Source organism: Lampris incognitus, chromosome 17 (assembly GCF_029633865.1).
Source record: "Lampris incognitus isolate fLamInc1 chromosome 17, fLamInc1.hap2, whole genome shotgun sequence".
Lineage (NCBI taxonomy): Eukaryota > Metazoa > Chordata > Actinopteri > Lampriformes > Lampridae > Lampris > Lampris incognitus.
The window spans coordinates 6,100,119-6,115,433 of NC_079227.1; the positions used below are offsets into that span (position 1 = coordinate 6,100,119).

The window sequence follows — 15,315 nt, forward strand, 5'->3', positions numbered from 1 at the left end:
TCGATCGCTGGTGACCGGAATCGGCAGATTTTCAGCTTGACTGGCCATGACTGGTGACCGGCTGGTCAGTCTCAAGATAGCATATCTGATTCTGTGCCGGTCAAATTAACATGCATGTGGTGCACACAGCAGCAGAGACCGTAACGCCGCCGCCACCACACACACACACACACACACACACACACACGCACACATGGTAAAACATATCGTCAAAAAACCGTTGTGTACTTTGGGAAAGTAAAACATGTTAGATAAAGTGGGATATACTGCAATTCATTTTCAGTTGGATTTTATTAGGGCTGTCCTGAATACCTTTTTTTTTGGGCTTCTAATACTCGACAGCAATTATTCAAAGGTATTAGGAGTTTCACTACGACGGGGGGAAGGGAGCGACTGTACAATAATCAATAAATTACAGCCGTAGACTATAAACAGAGAACAGGAAGAAATGGAAACAGATGATCTGCTGTAGCGAACCCCAACGACAGCCACCGAAAGTAGTAGTAGCAGTAGTAGTAGTAGTAGGAGACTATAAAAACTAAATTGCTCATGTTTGCTGTTATCAATTAACTGGGGTGTTTAACACATGCTATCTTTCGGCAGTTAATTGTTATGCTATTGAGAGACAAAGGCAAAATCGGATTTCCTTTTTATTGAAATAAAATCAAAGCACTGGGTCAGATGGTGTCTACCTATCCTGTCTTAAAGCCAGTGCTGACCAACTGGCTCCAATCTTCACGCAGATCTTCAACAGATCCTGTGAGTTATGTGAAGTACCCTCCTGCTTCAAACGCTCCACCATCATCCCAATGCCAAAGAAGCCCTCCATCACTGGGCTGAATGACTACAGGCCTGTCGCTCTGACATCTGTGGTCATGAAGACCTTCGAATGACGGGTGTTGGCCCACCCGAAGAACATCACAGGACACCTGGCTGGACCCCCTGCAGTTTACCTATCGGGCACACAGATCAGTGGTTGATGCAGTCAACATGGGACTGCACTACATCCTGCAACACCTTGACTGCCCAGCGACATATGCAAGGATCCTGTTTGTGGACTTCAGCTCGACCTTCAACACCATCATTCCAGAAGCCCTCTCCTCCAAACTCTCCCAGATCACTGTATCCCCTGCCATTTGTCAGTGGCTCACCAGCTTCCTGACAGGGAGGAAACAGCAGGTGAGGCTGGGGAAAGTCACTTCTGGTATACGGACAGTCAGCACTGGTGCCCCCCAGGGAGGTATCCTCTCCCCACTGGTCTTCTCTCTCTACACCAATGATTGCATCTCCAAATACCCAGCTGTTAAACTCCTGAAGTTTGCAGACGACACTACGGTCATCAGACTCATCCAGGATGGCGACGAATCTGCATATAGGGGGGAGGTTGAGCGGCTGGTGCTCTGGTGTAGTCAGAACAACTTGGAGATGAACATGCTCAAGACTGTAGAGATGACAGTGGACTTTAGGAGACACTGCTCAGCTCTGGTCTCCCTCACAATATACAACAGCCCTATGTCAACTGTGAAGACCTTCAAGTTTCTGGGAACTACCATTTCCAAAGACCTCAAGTGGGAGACCAACATCAACTCCATCTTCAAAAAGGCCCAGTAGAGGAAGTTCTTTCTGCGGCAATTGAGGAAATTTGGTCTGCCACAGGAGCTGTTGAGCCAGAGCTACACTGCAGTCATTGAATCTGTTCTGTGCACATCCATCACAGTCTGGTTCGGAGCATCAACAAAACAGGATAGGAACAGTAAGGACTGCAGAAAAAAAAAAATCATTGGCGCTCCTCTACCCACCCTGCAGGACTTGTACACCTCTACAGCTCGGAAACCGGTGGACAGAATCCACAGACAACCCCCCCCCCCCCCACACACACCCAGGACAAAGTCTGAACCCCTACCCTCTGGCAACTGCTACAGAGCGATGTGCACCAAACAGTATGGTGCAGGAATAGACACTTTTTTTGTGGGTTGTGGTATGGTATATGGTATAGTGTATGGGCAATACAGTATATAAGCAATATGGTATAATATATGGGCATAGGTTGTTGATTATTAAACCATTACAAAACTCTGTATAGTAGGGACATACCTATTGTGCATAAATGCTTGCCTCCAATGTCCTGTTGTTGTTCCATTTATTTTGTTTGTTTTTTTGTTTGTTTTCTTTTTTCTCTTCTTTTGTGCGAGTGATGTCTGCAAGTATTAGAAGCTGCTGTGTACCGGAGTCAAATTCCTCATGTACATAGGCACGCTTGGCCAATAAAGTTGATTGATTCTGAAAAATGCTACAAACACTTTCAAAGTGAAATCGGTTGCACATAATTTCCCCTCAGGGATGTATAAAGTATTCTGATTCTGATGAAAAGAAAAAAGAAATAAGGCTTTTTGTCAGAGTGGAACTTTACATGAAATCTTAAATAATTAACAGCATTACTTCTGTTGCCTTATGTTACGGCCCTGGTGCCGTGTGTCTGTGTAATTTTCCCTCTCCAGGTAATGCCCCGCCTCCTGTTGAGCCCAGGGGTTTCCAGTCCACCATCGTTTGCGCACCTGTTCAAGACCCAATCAGCCATCGTCCGCCTATTTAAATGCCCTCCTGTCCTTTGTTCGAGAGATATCGTCTTGTCTTTTGTTTGGTTGGTCATTGTTACATGTTTGTTTGCTGTACAGCATTGCTACGACGGTATAGCGTTTTGGATTGGTTTTTACACCTAGGATCAAGGGGATAGGTAAGCTGCCCACGGGTGTACTCTTCATCACGTAGCCTATCTTTGTTATATACACCAGGTTAGGTGTGAGTGCCGCCCTCGGTATTTATTAGTCTAGAATCCTATTGCACTAGTTTAGGAGGTCACTTTTTGGTTTATGATTTCTTTTCTTGGGCACCGCTCTTAGTTCCCTTGTTCCTTCTGAAGTTCATATTATTTGTATTAAATATTTTTGCATATTAGTTGGCATCTTGGCTTTTGTGTTGAAACTTGCATTCTTGCTGCATAATGTTAGGCCCTGTACGTCCCCTAGACTAAAGGGTCGTAACACCTTTAGGATTATGAAAATTATGATTATAAACAGATCACATTCACGTGGACAATGTTTTTCCCGTGCTGTACTGCAAACTGCCGTTTGTCATCTCATGGGAGGAGAAAAACAAAAAAAAATCGAATACTGGTTTTGCTGCCGATTACCATGGAAACTATCGAATGCAGCCCTACATTTTACTAGTACAAAAAAGCTCTGCCCAGTAACCTGGAGCACTTTTTTATTTTGAGATTTGTTTGTGTGAGAGTGAGACAAGGTACTGTAACCTGGTGCAGTTTTGGAGAAAATGTAGACGTTATTTAACAGTCAATGTTTTATTATGAACATAAAATTGAAATTTCCATTCAAAAAAGTTACAAAAATTATTTTGTATGCTGCCAATTATAGTCCTTAGAATAAAAATAAAATCGGAACCAGCACGTCAGACTTTTAAAAAACAGAAATCGGAATGACCAAGAAAATTGCAATCAGTGCATCTCTAGTTATGACTCAAATGGTATAATGGTAGAGAATCTGTGTACTGTATATTGTGTATGTATGAATTCACTGTGTACATAGTCTGTTTTTTGTGGGGGGTGGGATGGCGTGTCCTTATGTTCTTTGTCCTTGTGTTAAGGCAGAGAGAGCACAAGAATTTCACTGTATTCTAAATACATATGGCAAAGAGAGAATGAGAGGGGGAGGGGGGTAATCTGGCTCAGTCCTTTAAAAACACCGGAGATGAATCACTGACAGGTTATCAGCAAACAGTTCATAATGACGGTGGCTTTGTGATCATGGCTCATTTATGGACAATATGTATTATGCTCAGGTTATTCGAGGGAAAACAACACAGTGTAGTATTATATGCAGACTAATGCTGGGGGTGATAGGATCACATTTTCTTTTTTACCCATACTTACCCTTAATGAACCCCTCTCTCCATAGTCAAACACTCCAAACACACCCTGTTCATATCTGACGGTGCCATAAAACTTGGTCAGGTTGTAGTAGTCAATGCGCAGGAGCTGCAGAAGAAGAAGAAGACAGGAAGTGGATGAGGGAGGGAAAGGGAAGTGAATAGAGCAGGTTTTATAGGATAGTGGTACCTCACATGTTCAACATATTGTAATCAATATGACAAATATTGAAAAGGTGAATAGTCTATTTTACCAACACTGGAGCCTTGAAATCACATGTGTAATCAACTCGTGTCAACGTTTTGCATGATGTTTCTGATAGAGCAGCAGTAACACAAAGAAAATTTCCGAGGAATCTGAAAATAAAGTTGTATCATACTAGAGTATGTGTTTTACTAAGTATATGTGTCAAGGATTCGTGTGTGTGTGTGTGTGTGTGTGTGTGTGTGTGTGTCTGTTTGTTTGTACGTTGGTGTATGCGTGTATCTGAATGAGAATCAGTTCTATTTGGCCTAGTATGTGAGTCAACCAGAGGGGAGGAGTTGGAACAGGGTGTGACCAGGTTGTGATGGGTCTGCAGTGATACTGCTTGCCCATTTCCCGACTCTGGAGATGTACAAGTCCTGAATGGCGGGCAGGTTGGCACCAATTATTTTCTCTGCAGTTCCGACTGACCGTTGCAGTCTGTTCCTGTCCTGTTTGGTGGCCGATCCAAACCAGACAGTGATGGATGTGCAGAGAACAGATTGGATTATTGCAGAGTAGAACTGAAGCAACAGCTCCTGAGGCAGGTTGAACTTCTTGAGCTGACAGAGAAAGTACACCCTCTGCTGGGCCTTACTAATGATTGTGTCTGTGTTGAACGCCCACATTACGTCCTGGGAGATTGTGGATCCCAGAAACCTGAAGATTTCCACAGCAGACAGTGCTGTTGAGTATGGTGGGGGGGGGGCAGTGTTTGGGGCTACTCTTGAAGTCCACTGCCATCTCCACAGTTTTAAGCATGTTCAGCTCCAAGCTGTTATAACTGCACCAGAGGGCCAATTGTTCAACTTCTCGTCAGTATGCAGACTCGTAACCGTCCCGGATGAGGATGATCATTGTGTCATCTGCAAACTTCAGCAGTTTAACAGACGGGGCTCCTGAGATGCTGTCATTTGTGTAGAGGGAGGAGAACAGAGGGGAGAGCACACATCCCTGGGGGGGTGCCATTACTGATTGTCCAGGTGCTGGATGCGATTTTCTCGAGCCTCACCAGCTGCCTCCTGTCTGTCAGGAAGTTTTTGATCCGCTGACAGGTGGGGGCTGGTACAGTAAGCCGGGTGAGTTTGGATTGGAGGAAGTCCAGAATGATGGTGTTGAATGCTGAGCTGCAGTCCACAAACGGGACCCTTGTGTATGTCCCTGGGGAGTCAAGGTGTTACAAGATGTAGTGCAGTCTTGTGTTGACTGCACCATTCACTGACCTGTTTGCCCAGTAGGCAAACTGCAGGGGGTCCAGCAGGGGGCTTGTGATGTCCTTCAGGTGAGCCAACACCATTCTCAAAAAGCATTTCATGACCACAGATATCAGAGTGACAGGCCTGTAGTCATTTAATCCTGACAGACGGGTACAGGCGTAACTTATGGGGGGGGGGGTCAGGGGGACATGTCCCCCTCAATATTTAGAAGAGGTGAATTTGTCCCCCCCAAAAAAATATATCATGAGTGATAATATTAACCCCTCGCCAAAAAAGGTAAAATAACAACAAAGACAGTCGAACTACTTAAAATGTCATTCATACTTGTTTTCCAACGATGTCCTACACCCCTATGCTTGGACCATACCATTTTAACCTTGCCACTGGGATTGCCGACCTCGTTGCTGTCTTGCAGTTGCTCCTGACAACCAGGAGACCGGAGCATGAATGATGGTGTAAGCAAGTGTACGTAAGTAACGTAGCTAGCCAGCTTGCTTGTCTAGCCCAGTACACCACCCTTTCTTACCTTTGGGGTTTCTGAGTTAGATTTTCTTACGTATTTCCGGATGAATTATAGCCTTATCTAGTTTATAACTTGTGTTTGGGGTTATCAGTTCAGACCCCCTCACGAACTAGCTAGCGCTTGCTAACAGTAGCCCCTAGACGTTTATGTTAGCTTAAATGAACTTGAACTGATAATTTCGGGCACATGAGATAACATAATAGGTACATCTACAAACCAATTTGTGCCAAGGGTATTGCATTAGTTCAAATGCATCTACTACTTTCATTCACAGTCAACATGAGCAAGAGGAAAGTAACAGAAGATATCCGATAGGCTAGCCTATCTGAAAGTTGTTTTTCTTTTACATAAATAAGACATTTCCACAATAAATTGATGTAGAAAAAGAGCAAATTGGTGCATACAAATTCACCAGAATGCAGGAAATTAAATGTGTGATACTCAAAATGTTTCACGGTCAGCTCGGGGGAGTTGGAAGTGCGGCAGATAGAGTGAGTTGTCCGGAATATACTCACCAAGCCAGGTTTCAGTGAGGCACAGGGTGGCAGATCTAGAAAAGTCCACGTTTGTTCTGTTGAGAAACAGCAGTTTGTCCATCTTGTTGGCCAGAGTGGACATTCTCCAGGTGGACTGATGGGAACGCAGTGTGAAATACCTGCTGTCGCAATTTAACCAACGCTCTGGCTCACTCCCCCCGTTGTTGGCTCTGGCGAAGCCCATACAGAGCTGCTGCTCCTCCAAATAAAAGCTTGGTAAAACTTTCCAGTTCAATGAAACATGGTAAAAAAAAAAAAAAGTTTGACCGGTGGATAGTCGGAGGTTTAAAAGTTCTTCCCTGCTGAATGTGATCAGAGTGAGAGCTGGAAACTAAACAAAATCAGAAAAAGTACTAAAGAGCGTAGAACCGAGGCTGCCATCTGCGGCGCCATCTTGGTGTATGTGTGCATGTGTGTCTTTGCATGTTGGTGTGTGTGTTTCAGTCTTACTGAGTTGAGGTCTATCCTCTGGCTCTCGCTGAAATTGCCATCTGAGTGCTTCAGCTCCTTCAGAATAACAATCTGAAAGCATAAAAACACACGATGTAAACTGTCGATTCAATGCTGGAAAAAAGAACAAAACTTTGTCAATTTGTTAAGCACAACATGTTCTGTTTTTAAAAAAAAATTATTATTATTATTATTATTTTAACTAGAGCCCTTTCCTTCAAATATAACCAGAAAAATGAGCCTGACTGTCACAGGACTAGAAGCCAGGGTGTCTGGTTGAAGGACAGGCTTTAGGGGGTTTGATGTAACGTGTTCTGGTACCTTCTTATCGTAGAGTCCCCGACGGATCTTGTACTTCTTGTGTTTCCTCTCGTCATCAATCTTATAGGGAGGAAGATTGATGAAACTTTAAAACATTAGAATTTTTCCATATCCTCTCTTTTTCTTAAAAAAAAAAACATTGGTTCAATCAGGTCCTCAAGTATGACCAGCGCCGCTGATTTTCTATAGTTCATTACATTTGTCTGTTGTTCCAGGTATAAAAACCTCCAATAAGAATAGAAAACCAGCAGTACTGGTGACACCTAAGGACCTGATTGAGAACCACTGCTCTTACGTACTCATGACCTGCATTAAGGGGAAAAGTAACCATCAGTGACATAAAACCAAAACGTAGCATAAATGAGTTTCCAAAACTTTTCCAAGATTTCAAGAAATAAGGTGTGGTTAGGTTGGCATAAAGTTATTAGGTTTTATTTGGTATGCAAAAAACCTGATATAGTTATCACTATGAAGATAAAATATATATCCAAGTTCAAAACAGCAGAAAATATGTGCTTATCCTTCATAAGCACTCGTTATATGAAACCAGTGCAAGGAATTACAGAAAGCTGGAATGACAGAATTCCGAGTTTTCCCTCACTGCTCACTGTTTTTCTCCTGTTAGCCATCTTGGGAAGAATTTAGATATATAACTGCAAATAGTTTTTTAGAAGTTTCAATACTCATTAATAAAAATTTAATATGAATAATATAAACTTATCCTTCAGTCAAGTGACAGCAGTCAAACAAAGAGACTGCCAACACTAGTAAGTAGGGATGGGACGATATGGGATTTTATCGTGGATAGCAATAAAAAACACCCACTCTCCGAAGACATAAATTTCACTCTAACTGCGTGTGGCTGTTAGCGCTGGTGTTGGTGAATTGGACTTTTTTCGCAATGAGGGGTTTCAGTAGTATCTGCGAGCAGCTATATATTACATTCGTTAGTGTGCAAACCGCTGTGCTGATGCAGGGCCAATAGGGAAACTACCACTTCCGTGTTTACCAGCGATGTATTTGGTTGGCCGACTAATCATGTAACTTCAGTGATGTTGTTGGTCGCCGCTAGCTGGAGCTGTCGCTGGGTCACCTGATCCAGCGGCCCAATCGTTTAACAAACTGATCACTCAGTCAATCAGTCAGGGACATCCACATTTGTAGGGCTGTCCCCCTCTGGCCAGTCCAGCCAGAAAGATGTGTGTCTACCAACATGGGAATTGGCTGTTTGAATCCCCGTCTTACCTCCGGCTTGGTCGTGCATCCCTACAGACACAATTGGGCGTGTGCGGGTGGAAAGCCGCATGTTGGTATGTGTCCCGGTTGCTGGATTAGCGCCTCCTCTGGTCAGTCAGGGCGCCTGTTTGGGGGGGGACTGGGGAGAATAGCGTGATCCTCCCACGCGCTACATCCCCCTGGCGAAACTCCTCACTGTCAGGTGAATAGAAGCGGCTGGCAACTCCACATGTATGGGAGGAGGCATGTGGTAGTCTGCAGACCTCCCCGGATCAGCAGAGGGGGTGGAGCAGCGACTGCGACAGCTCGGAAGAGTGGGGTAATTGGCCGGATACAATTGGGGAGAAAAAGGGAGGGAAAAAAAAAAGCTGTGTATCCTATCTGTGATGCAATAAAAATATTTGTTTCTTAAAAAAATGCAAGGGTAAAGTGAGTCAAGTGCGTTTTAGTGCCACTTTAAGCATATTTTGATGATTATCAGGATAATATTGTGAATCGCAATTATTTTAGCCAGGGTAGTCATGATATGAAATGTTCATAACATCCCACCCCTGCTAGTAAGTACTAGAGTATACGGTAGTCCTTTTCTAGCCGGTGGATGACATCTTAAGTTATTTGTTATGAGGTCACAGGTGTGCATTCACGGGGCAACTTAACAACAGCTTTAGCCACTCAGAACCACTTACGGGTCTTGTAGCCTGCCCGTCCTCACCTTCAGTGAGATCACGTTGTGTTCGTTTTGTTCCAGAAGGCTGATGCGATCCATGGGGATGTGAGACCACCTCTTCCTGATCAGACGGTCTCTCCTGTTCTGTCTGAATGCAAAGACCACAATAGAGTCAGGCCTTTGATCAGAAGCGTAAATTAAATCAAATCAAAATCTAAATTTAAGGACAGAACATCTTTTGGGTGGGATTATATAAACACCCCCCCACCCCATATTCCCTTCCTTTTCTATCTTCCGTTGCTTCATTTTTAAATCTCAAATACTATTCCAGCACGTCTTTTAACAGGCCTCAGCAATTTACATTCGGTTAGACTGTCTGGCAAACTTAATTTTACCAAGAAAAAATGTTTATTCAGTGAAATAAATGTGTCACGCTTCATGATGAGTAGCTGTAAATGGTGATTAAAAAATGAGTAATGGGGCACTTGTAAGCTCTTACAACACATTTGTCCACATTAGCAGATGGGTTTAAAATATTGATGCGTCTCATAATTTTTAAAATAATGTTACATAGTAGTAATAGTAGAAGTAGTAATAGTAGTAGTTACTAAGAGTTAAAGAACAAAAACACAAGAAAATTTGATAATAAAAAATCAATTAGAGTTTACATTTCTGAACCTGAAGGTTAAGTTTAGACACAAAGTCCTAAACGGTTCAGGTTAGGGTAAATCTGTTGCTCTAGACCAGTGGTCACCGAACCTGGAGAGCTATCATCCTGCCGGTTTTCACTCCAACCCTAATCTACCACCTCTGATTCTACTGATTACCTCCTCACCAAGACCTTGATTAATGGAATCAGATGTGTTAAATAAGGGTTAGAGTGAAAACCAGCAGGACGGTAGCTCTCCAGCTGCAGGGCTGGTGACCACTGGTCTAGACAGTCTAGTCTGGTAAGCGTTAATAGGAAGAGGTTAAATTTAGATTAAAAGAGGAAGAAGATGCTAGATACGTTACAAGATGTATTAATAAGACAGTTATTACTATTTTCAAGCCATCTGTTAATGTTAGCAAGTGGGTTCTAAGAGCTTATGTGTCCTAATTAATTATTCATTAATCACTATTTACAGCTTGCTAATTATAGTGCATTAACACAATATGTTCTAAAAACCGGGTTGTCATATATTATTCAGATTAAGGCTGCAGGCATGCAGCGACAGCCTGTTATTGTGGGTAATCATAAAAACATTGTAGGATAATGACTGGGATGTTATTTCTCACCTATAGAAAATGAAGGCGATGGTGGCCACCACGACAACAGTGACCGCCAACACAATGACAATGATGGTGTGCCACTTTATGTCTGATGGAAAACAACACAGGGAGATAAACAAGACATTTACTTCCTGTCAGGCCAGAGATTAGCCTCAAGAGATCTCACTGAAATCCAGGGCTTTCAGAACAGCGTCATCAATATAGCATCAGCAAATAGGCATGGCAAACTCTAACCCTCCACCTGTGACAATGTTCTGAAATTTAGTGAGGAGATATATACATATATATCCATCCATTTTCCGAACCGCTTATCCTGCTCTCAGGGTCGTGGGGATGCTGGAGCCTATCCCAGCAGTCATTGGGCAGCAGGCGGGGAGACATACACACATTCACACCTAGGGACAATTTAGTACGGCCGATTCACCTGACCTACATGTCTTTGGACTGTGGGAGGAAACTGGAGCCCCCAGAGGAAACCCAAGCAGACAGGACAGGCCGCCAGACTGTCACATAGGGCCGACACACACACACACACACACACACCCACACACAATCACACCTAGGGACAATTTAGTATGGACGATTCACCTGATCTACATGTCTTTGGACTACCCTGAGGCTCAAACCCAGGACCTTCTTACTGTGAGGCGACCGCGCTAACCACTACGCCACCGTGCCATATATATATACACTACCGTTCAAAAGTTTGGGATCACCCAAACAATTTTGTGTTTTCCATGAAAAGTCACACTTATTCACCACCATATGTTGTGAAATGAATAGAAAATAGAGTCAAGACATTGACAAGGTTAGAAATAATGATTTGTATTTGAAATAAGATTTTTTTTACATCAAACTTTGCTTTCGTCAAAGAATCCTCCATTTGCAGCAATTACAGCATTGCAGACCTTTGGCATTCTAGCTGTTAATTTGTTGAGGTAATCTGGAGAAATTGCACCCCACGCTTCCAGAAGCAGCTCCCACAAGTTGGATTGGTTGGATGGGCACTTCTTTGAGCAGATTGAGTTTCTGGAGCATCACATTTGTGGGGTCAATTAAACGCTCAAAATGGCCAGAAAAAGAGAACTTTCATCTGAAACTCGACAGTCTATTCTTGTTCTTAGAAATGAAGGCTATTCCATGTGAGAAATTGCTAAGAAATTGAAGATTTCCTACACCGGTGTGTACTACTCCCTTCAGAGGACAGCACAAACAGGCTCTAACCAGAGTAGAAAAAGAAGTGGGAGGCCGCGTTGCACAACTGAGCAAGAAGATAAGTACATTAGAGTCTCTAGTTTGAGAAACAGACGCCTCACAGGTCCCCAACTGGCATCTTCATTAAATAGTACCTGTTAGAGCCTGTTTGTGCTGTCCTCTGAAGGGAGTAGTACACACCGGTGTAGGAAATCTTCAATTTCTTAGCAATTTCTCGCATGGAATAGCCTTCATTTCTAAGAACAAGAATAGACTGTCGAGTTTCAGATGAAAGTTCTCTTTTTCTGGCCATTTTGAGCGTTTAATTGACCCCACAAATGTGATGCTCCAGAAACTCAATCTGCTCAAAGAAGTGCCCATCCAACCAATCCAACTTGTGGGAGCTGCTTCTGGAAGCGTGGGGTGCAATTTCTCCAGATTACCTCAACAAATTAACAGCTAGAAGGCCAAAGGTCTGCAATGCTGTAATTGCTGCAAATGGAGGATTCTTTGACGAAAGCAAAGTTTGATGTAAAAAAAATCTTATTTCAAATACAAATCATTATTTCTAACCTTGTCAATGTCTTGACTCTATTTTCTATTCATTTCACAACATATGGTGGTGAATAAGTGTGACTTTTCATGGAAAACACGAAATTGTTTGGGTGATCCCAAACTTTTGAACGGTAGTGTATATATATAATTAATTTATTAAGATAGATGTAGGTTAAAAAAACTTTAATCCATTTCAATACAAGCTTGTTTCGTGTGTCGCGCACGCATCAGCTGCCAATATGATATCGTCATAGAATCACATTGGCAGCTGATGAGTGCGCAACTGCATCTCAGTTGCTTTCAAACCCCAAAACAGGCTGCGCCAGAAGTTGGTCTGCCCCAAGGATCGGGTCCACCCCAAGGATTGGGTCCCCTGGCACAAACAGAGCAATATAGTCTATGCTATTCGGTGCCAGGAGGATTGCAGTGACTTGTATATTGGGGAAACTAAACAGATGCTGTCCAAAAGAATGGCACAACACAGGAGAGCTAACACATATACACCCATCTACAAGCCAGTGGCCACTCTTTCAGGGATGAGGATATGCTCATCCTTGATAGGGAGGAACGATGGTTTGAATGGGGAGTCAAAGAGGCCATCTACGTTAAGAGGGAACGACCATCCCTGCTGAGACTGAGGTTATCTGGCGGGAATGATAGGAAGAGCTGGGTATCATCAGCATAGCAATGGTATGAGAAACCATGGGAGTAGATGATTGCACCAAGTGAGGTGGTTTATACTTAAAAGAGAAGGGGACCAAGCACTGACCCTTGAGATATCCCTGTGGATAAGCCCTGCGTTTTGGACACTATGTTAAGAGGGAATGACCATTCCTCAACTGGGGGGGGGCTAAGCATACATCTGTCACCGTCTTACACTGCTTTGATTGCAACAATCCTTAATCCTCTGTGAATAGTACACATGATCAATTGTCACACCCACATTTGCATATGAAACAGGTCGTTGTTTTCAGTCGTTAGGCACTGTATTGTTTATAAGGAGTGGGGATACCTGCAATCAGTTTAGAATGAAGATGTCACTTAGTTGAGTGATGAAACGTATCTGTCAATAACCGTTGTATCCAGATGAACTGATTCAACCTTTTATTTTTCTTACCTGGATTATTGAGCATGCATCACGATGATACTAGCTAAACTTCCTCATGAACACTACATATCCTATGTGAATGATTAGGAGCAGGACTTATTTTTTTGTAAGCAAATCAGCTAAAATTAAACTGTTCATATAAAAATCTGCTCTGGCGGTGTCATCTCCGCACATGGATAGCAGTGATTGCAAATGCTACTTTGCGGTCCATGGTGAAATGGTAATGTTTGAAGCAAGATCACACTATTTACAGGAACCTAAATTCCCTCCAAAACATATTTTTCAGCAGGAATGCACCTGATTTACTGGTTCACGCATATATTGGGCGATATATTAACGGGCTTGCCTTTAAGAAAATACAAACATACAACTCCACGATGAATATAGCAAAGACAATGTAAATATAAAATATCAATATAAAGTATAATATATATTTATAAGTATATAAATTTTTTTAGAAAATTGAGTAATCTCCTGTCAATACATTTTGTAGCCCACTTCCTCAAAACTACGTTAGCAACACCTACAAACTGGCTGCAGCAAGCAACAGTGACTTGCTGCAGCCAGCGACACGGCGACTTGGCGACATACAGCGATAAAGTCACTACCAGTGTGAGTGCAGGGTAATGGGAACCCTCATAGAAATGTAGTGGAGTCAAAAGTACAATATTTGTCTTTCAAATGTACTGGAGTAAAAGTCATACGTTTCCAAAAAAATGAATACTCAAGTAAAATACAGCTACTTGAAAAATGTACTTAAGTACAGTACTCAAGTAAATGTACTTCGTTACTCTCCACCCCTGCCTATCGGACATGAACCCAGTTTTAGAATTAAGTTTAGAGTTAAGGTTATGTAGCGATTAGTGAGCACTCTCATCATGTTGACCAAAGACACTGATCTTGAGGCCAGTGGATCTACTGCAGGGCATTGGTTTGCACTAAAGTACTATTTTTATGGGGGAGGGGACACGGTTCGATTACATATAGAAAGCTTGATGCGTTATTCGTTGCTATGAGGAAGTCACATGAATATAAGTCCAACTTTCTCCATGCCCACTGCTTCTGAAACTCCAATTTTGCTTTGGAATTAGCCCTTCCTCCAGTGTCATCTTTTGGCTGCAGACATCTGTCTCAGTTTGTGTGGTGGCTGCCATTGGTTTCAAGGGAAATTTATAAGAATAATCAGTTCTCAATAAGATAAGATAAACTTTATTGTCTCCAAAGGGGGAAATTGTCTTACTGGTAGGATGCTGAATTTATGCTACATTGGTAGGAAAAGATCAAGAAGGAGTTGTTAATGTCCATATCTTTTGTTTTCACTCTTGCAGCAAGGTGCCGTGTCCTAGTTGGCAGCCACCCATGTCTTATAAAATCCCCTGGTTCCAGTTTAAGGCAATAAAACGTCTCCTGACAGATAAACTGGAGTTTGTCCTCAACACTCGACAGCAGAGTGGTGTCAGCAGTTATCTGATGGGGCTGATGACTCCACATGTATCGGAGGAGGCATGTGGTAGTCTGCAGCCCTTCCTGGATCAGCAGAGGGGGTGGAGCAGCGACCGGGACGGCTTGGAAGAGTGGGGTAATTGGCCGGATACAATTGGGGAGAAAAGGGGGGGGGGTTCCAAAAAAAACTGCATTAATGACAGCTAATGAATTGCTAATGGACATAACAGTCACAACAAGGTGTGGTTTATTTACAAAATGTGCCGTGTGTTTATTTTTGGGGGGGGGGACAGAGAGAGAGAGAGAGCAAGTAAGAGTGAGCGAGAGAGAGCAAGCAGAGAGAGCCAGAGAGAGAGAGCGCGGAGAGAGCAAGCGAGAGAGAGCAAGAGAGAGGGAGCGAGCGAGAGAGAGCAAGTGAAAGAGAGAGAGCGGAGAGAGAGAGCAAGTGAGAGAGAAAGAGCGAGAGACAGATTGAGATAGCATATCTAAATCTTACACAATGTTGTCCTGCACATCTCAATAAATCAATTGTGTCCATGGAAGTTAATAAATGCTAAATGCTGCATCACACATTCGCGAAAAGGTGTGTGTGTGTGTGTATAAGCCA

At 42.9% G+C, this 15,315-nt stretch overlaps 1 protein-coding gene across 1 annotated transcript in view; it reads right to left on the reverse strand.

Annotated features, from left to right (window-relative positions):
• Positions 1 to 15,315, reverse strand: part of gucy2cb (guanylate cyclase 2Cb) — a 57,137-nt gene that overhangs the window by 23,807 nt on the left and 18,015 nt on the right. The window contains exons 11-15 of the mRNA XM_056296834.1: positions 10,415 to 10,496; positions 9,182 to 9,284; positions 7,234 to 7,293; positions 6,913 to 6,984; positions 3,947 to 4,051 (exon numbers count right to left, since the gene is read on the reverse strand). Coding sequence (XP_056152809.1) covers positions 3,947 to 4,051; positions 6,913 to 6,984; positions 7,234 to 7,293; positions 9,182 to 9,284; positions 10,415 to 10,496 — 422 coding nt within the window. The remainder of the gene's footprint in view (positions 1 to 3,946; positions 4,052 to 6,912; positions 6,985 to 7,233; positions 7,294 to 9,181; positions 9,285 to 10,414; positions 10,497 to 15,315) is intronic.